The following is a 6,000-nucleotide window of genomic DNA, read 5'->3' as shown; positions in this document are numbered from 1 at the left end:
AGTTTTCTTCACCTTTAAAGTCAGTTAGTTCGTATTATTAATAAGCATTAACTTTGTGGTTGAGTTTGAACTAAATGTTATTAAATATTTGTATATATTAGGCGGCCTCCGTGGTGTAGTGGTCAAGACGCTTGACTCACGCACGGAAGGTTCCGGGTTCGATTCCCGGTGAGAACACAAAAAAATAAAAATCTGAATTTTCTCAAGCCTGGTTGTTCTGTAATGTAATTCACCACTGTAATTGGGCCTCCTGGCCTGTTGTGATGCAAAAAAAAAATATGTAAAAATGTAATTAAGGCATTTTTTCATTTAATACAATCACAACTGCATTCATCTGCTTAGCGTCGTCTTATCAAGATGAAGGTTTATTTGTTCATTAGAGAATGAAGGCAAATTGAAATGCCATTTAAATGTGTCTGTTTAATTATATGTCATTGCTGCATACCTACTTATATCATATTATTGTTTTTTTTTTACTTGCAGAAAGACTTTTCATATAGATTTGCCTCCATTCGGGAAATATGCCACTGGAATATTTTACCTCGACAAGTCCCACCATCAGAAGATGGAGGAGAAGTTCAGGGTTTTGGCTGAAAGTCTCAAGATCTCCATTCTGTGTTGGAGAACTGTCCCTACGAATAACTCAACCATTGGTTTGTACCTTATCAAATTGCTTTTCTTACATCACAACACCAAAATATTAATTATAGCTTAAAACTTTAAATTGAATTTTGAAGAATTGAACCAGGAACCCATTTATTTATTTTATAAACGCCCAAAGGGCTTTACATGAATAAGTACATCATGATGAATATACACATATAAAGTCTTCTCCTGAAAATTAAAATAATAAGGACAGGATTTGTTGCACATAACTTAGGTCTTTTTGGTTTTAACATTAATACCCAGACGAGCGGAGTTTTCCAACAGTCTGTCAACAATTTTCTGAAAGTCACCAATATATTTTTTGAGATGATCTGTATCGTCTGCATACTCCAAGTCTCACAGCTTTGTGGGGAATTCATTTTTATAGGTGATATTGATTTACATAATATAAAATGCAACGAATAAGAACGGTGCGAGGACGCAACCTTGCCACACTCCAGTGGAGACTCCTAACTAATCAGGCAAAGAGCTGCCGATTCTCACACAATTACTGTCTATGCAGAGCGCCATTATAACAGCAATGACCTTGGAAAGAACTCTGTACACTTCGAGAATTTTTCAGAGGGGTCGAAGCAGACTGTAAAACGCTTTCTCATAGTCAAGGAAGCTACACCTAAGGACTAAATTCATTTAATTTCTCTGTTGGAGAATACATTTGATATCGTGGATATGGTCTGCACACGACTTACCAGTTTATTTGACTTTCAGAATTTGCAGTAAAAGAGCACTTATTCTGCTCATATGTGTACCAGAATTTTTCCTAAAACGCTCAGCAGAGTTATTCCAAGCTAATATTAATCTTTAAAGAATCGTCTTTCCTGTGAAGTGCAATGATCATGCCATTAATCTAATGCTTCGGATAATGTTCTTCATTTGAAAGTAAAGTGTGAAGAGGCTAAACAGTTGCTTTCCCATTCTTCAGATATTTCACCGCCTGAACGATTTCATCAATATTCGGAGATGGGATGAGGCTGTTAGCTATTGATGAAGTAACTATGCAGCATACAGATACACCTTATTGGTGTTAATGTATCCGCTGCTACCTAACCTGCCATAAAGCATTGAATTTATTATGTTGTTTAATAATTTGAAAAGGAATAATATGTCATTTATTGGTCTCTAGCTTGATAGTAAATTACAATTTAAATTAGTTATAGGGGATTCATATTTTAGACCGAATTTAAAACCATGCGCGAAGCAAGCAAAAATCACAGAAACAGCCAACATATAGTCAGTGATGCTGCAATACCGCTAACTATCAATCGATATTTTTGGCAGAAGAACCTAAAAAGCGTCCCCTAATATATTATTTACGATTTTAATCAACCAAAAACACCGCTGGAGTATCAGAACTATCATTATTTAGAGTAAAAATAGCCCTAATTTTTAAACTAACAGCTCTTAGTTCCTAAAGCAAATTTACTTAAGTAAAACAGTTTCGTAAAAAAAAAGGTTCCACAGTATTGCAGTATCACCGATGATATGCACTCACACTGGAACTCCAGTGCTGTATCACATAGTAATAGTTGTAGCCCATCTGGTGCTTTAGTTTGCCTTACTTCAGGCAATGGACGCCAGGTTTAATTGCCATTGAAATCATAACAAGTGTTTATTTTTTCTGTAGCCTGTGTATTCTTTATTACACCGCATTTCTTCGAGTATCGTTTTACAAATTATATAATTATAAAATATAACGTAAAAGTATTTAGTATTAAAATTATGTAAAACATGCACATGATTTATCACCTGGCATTAGTGTTAAGATGTCTAACATGTTAATTAGATTTGTGTCCTCTCAATGAGCTCTTATGTATTTCATACGATAAGTGGAACACTTATGCTGAGTAAATATAGATTTATTTACCTTGAGGATATTGAATTATTTATAAGCCAATATTCTTATTGCAATGATGTTATTGAATCATTTATTATATTATCATAATATACTGGAATACCAATGAATATTCAAAAACACTTACAAATGTCTTATATTGTAGATTTTTAATTGAAACTGGATTTATACTGCTCTTGTTGTATCTAACTAAAATGCTTGCGCTATGCACGAGAAATTGGTTTTATTCCGGGTGGGATCATATTATGTGAACACCAATGTGAAGTTTCTCAACCCTGTGAGTTCTTTACTTCACCATAGCAATAACCAGGTTGTGTTTTAAAAAAAGTTCTGTTAAATTAAATGATACAATAGTTTATTTATTCTCAATTTTTAAGTCGTATTTTGAATTTCGTAAAACGACACTTTGTAATTTTAAAAGTATATTTTCAGGCCAAGTGGCTCAGAATTCGGAACCATTCATGCGGCAAGTGTTTATCACTGGAAACTTCAAAACTGAGGAAGAACTAACTCGACAGGTACCCGTATAATTATATCAAAATATCATCTTTGTATAAAATGTTATTCTAAATATTTTAATATTTACAAATTATGCCTATAACAGTGGACACCGAGAAATACTAACAAATATCACTTAATGTCGATAGTGATTTAGAATGAGGAACTTCAGCCCTACGGGAAATTGGATACAAAAAATGTTTTAAAAATTAGTGTGTTAAATTGTACGGCAATGTTTCTTGAAAATGTACAAAACAAACATCTTTATAAAAATTAACTACTTTGAACGACGTCACTAGTTCACATATGAATCAACTAATGATAAGAGAGCTGTGAAAGATATCCGGTTTACTTACCGTTAACAGACCAATTGGCAGAATTGACCGAGAATAAGCAGAAAAGAACCTCTGACGTCACACGTGGAGTAATTTCCGAAATGCGAAACTTTTAAAAATCATAGAGCTTATAATACGATGTATAAAGGTTAAAAAAAATATTATTTTTGTTTAGTTTAATAGTCTATTAACAAATTATTTTTTTTAATGTTTTTCTCAACTGTAATGAATTATACAAAGCGCAATAAAACAGTTCATTAAATAAATACCGGTCAATATCGGAAAGTAACGATTTGAATTGCAATGTTTAAAATTAAACTTAAAATTAGTCCAAATTCACTTCTGTAAAATATCATTTGTTAAGGTAGTACATATTGACAGATCACCATTTGATAATATACTAATTGTCATTTAGGTAATTTCAATTCAATGTTTAAATTAAAATATTTTTTTACACACTGAAAACCCTACCCCGGCAAATGAACATGAGGATAGTAACCCATGTTTTTATGTAAATCACCACACAAAAAAGGTTTTAAAATGTGTATTATAAAATAGTACGTACATATATTCATATATGATTTACTTCCTCTTTTTTTATCTTGTTTGACTTTAGTAAATTGGTTTATCAAATAATTATCATATTAACATAAAAGCTGTTAAATTTTGTACACTCAACATCTCAAGATTTTTATGAACTTTAGGAGTATTGATGAAACAATTTTTTTCCTAGATATTTGTCCTACGCAAGAGAGCAACTCATGAAATAACCATTCCAGGAGCCAGATTTTACATTTGCAGTCTTTCTTTGAAGACGATTGTCTACAAAGGACTCCTAACATCTGACCAACTATGGGTAAACATAATAATTATTTTCCTACCTTTACATGTAATTTTACTTATGAAATCTTTTGATAAATGTTCCTATGTCCACAGGTTTATTTCAAAGATCTGAGCCATCCAGCTTATGACACGTACCTAGCTCTTGTACACACCCGATTCTCTACCAACACATTCCCTAGCTGGGAAAGAGCTCACCCTTTGAGGTAAACTCTGTTATATATCATTCTTAAAGATCATTAATTTGTTCATATTTTATTTTAAATACTATCATATATTGCCTATAAATATACATATATATTTACAGAGTTCTCGCTCACAATGGTGAAATCAATACACTTCGTGGAAATGTTAACTTGATGAAGGCTCGCGAAGGTGTTATGAAGAGTGAACTATTTGGAGATGGTAATTTTATTTTCTTTCTTATTTTCCCATAATTATTGTATACTGGTCGATTGTATTTACTCCTTAAAAATATATTAATATAATAAACTATGAAAATAAAAAAAGTGTGCATTCCATCAATAATTCCACTGTTTTGGTCAGAATTGAACAATATTGCATTATAGAATCATTTGACACAAAAAGTTGATGAATACCATAATTATGATAATAACAGAGAATATAATACTATTATAATATCAGGAAAATTAAAGTTAGACCCATCCCTATATAAAACAACACTTTTTTTTTGTTTTTAGATTTGAAGAAACTTTATCCGGTGGTAGAACCAAACCTATCTGATTCTGGCTCCGCTGATTGCGTTCTTGAATTTTTGGTTCGTGCCGGAGGAAGGCCCCTACCAGAGGCAGTTATGACGATGGTCCCCGAAGCTTGGCAAAATGACATCACTATGCCATCTGCCAAAAGAGACTTCTACAACTGGGCCTCATGCGCTATGGAACCTTGGGATGGACCTGCTCTTATTTCTTTCACTGACGGACGATACATTGGTAACTTTAATAAACTTTCAAATTTAAAAAAAAGTTTTCTGCTGACATTACCTAATTTAAAACATTTAACAATTCTCAGGTAACAAAACGACAATTGAAAATAATTTTTAATAATTGACTAATCAGTTTTTTCGAAATGGAAAGAATCAGTTCTCTCAAAACTCTTCACACAAATACTCATTGACTCTTCGATATCAGATCTCAATTTCAAACGTAATTCCGAATATAATATTATGAAATATTTACTAAAGCCACAATGGTGTATATAATATCATGTTCATAATTCATTGATTAACAGTTTTTGTTATGAACAAATAAACCTTTACTTTAGTAAAATTATTTATTTTCCTTGTGAGCTCTGATTAACATGAGTATTTTTTTTTTATTGTTCACAGGTGCTATTTTGGATCGTAATGGCTTGCGGCCATCTAGATTCTATATAACTACCGACAATATTTTGGTGATGGCTTCAGAAGTTGGTGTCTATGATGTTGATCCAGCTAATGTTATCTTAAAGGTGAGTTATATAACAGCTATTAAAGTATCTTAGAAAGTTTTGTCAAAATAAAGCCAGGTACAGTGGAATAAAATGTATAATATAATTATTATTTTTATAGAGCCGACTGAAACCCGGTCGTATGTTACTAGTTGACACTGAAGAAAAGAAAATGATTCAGGATGTTGAGTTGAAACTTCATATATCTTCGAGCCGTCCCCATTCTCAGTGGCTTTCAGAACAGGTATGGTATTCACAACTAATATTTCACTACCTTATCTCATTTCGTCCTTTAAAGATGTATTCATCATATGTGTATCATTACTAACATAAATATACAGTGAAACCTCTCTATTTATC

The 6,000-nt window shown here is 32.2% G+C and overlaps 1 protein-coding gene across 1 annotated transcript in view; it reads left to right on the top strand.

Annotated features, from left to right (window-relative positions):
- The first annotated feature begins 463 nt into the window (after positions 1-463).
- LOC148271915 (uncharacterized) overlaps positions 464-6,000 on the top strand; it is a 29,996-nt gene continuing 24,459 nt past the window's right edge. The window contains exons 1-8 of the mRNA XM_088240758.1: positions 464-653; positions 2,951-3,036; positions 4,085-4,207; positions 4,288-4,397; positions 4,499-4,596; positions 4,893-5,144; positions 5,540-5,661; positions 5,762-5,884. Of these exons, the coding sequence (XP_088096884.1) occupies positions 566-653; positions 2,951-3,036; positions 4,085-4,207; positions 4,288-4,397; positions 4,499-4,596; positions 4,893-5,144; positions 5,540-5,661; positions 5,762-5,884 (1,002 nt within the window). The 5' untranslated portion in view covers positions 464-565. The remainder of the gene's footprint in view (positions 654-2,950; positions 3,037-4,084; positions 4,208-4,287; positions 4,398-4,498; positions 4,597-4,892; positions 5,145-5,539; positions 5,662-5,761; positions 5,885-6,000) is intronic.

This window comes from Micrasema longulum, unplaced genomic scaffold, assembly GCF_059751315.1.
Source record: "Micrasema longulum isolate JH-2025_06_02 unplaced genomic scaffold, ASM5975131v1 h1tg002586l, whole genome shotgun sequence".
NCBI lineage: Eukaryota > Metazoa > Arthropoda > Insecta > Trichoptera > Brachycentridae > Micrasema > Micrasema longulum.
This window is presented reverse-complemented; position numbering and strand designations above follow the sequence as displayed.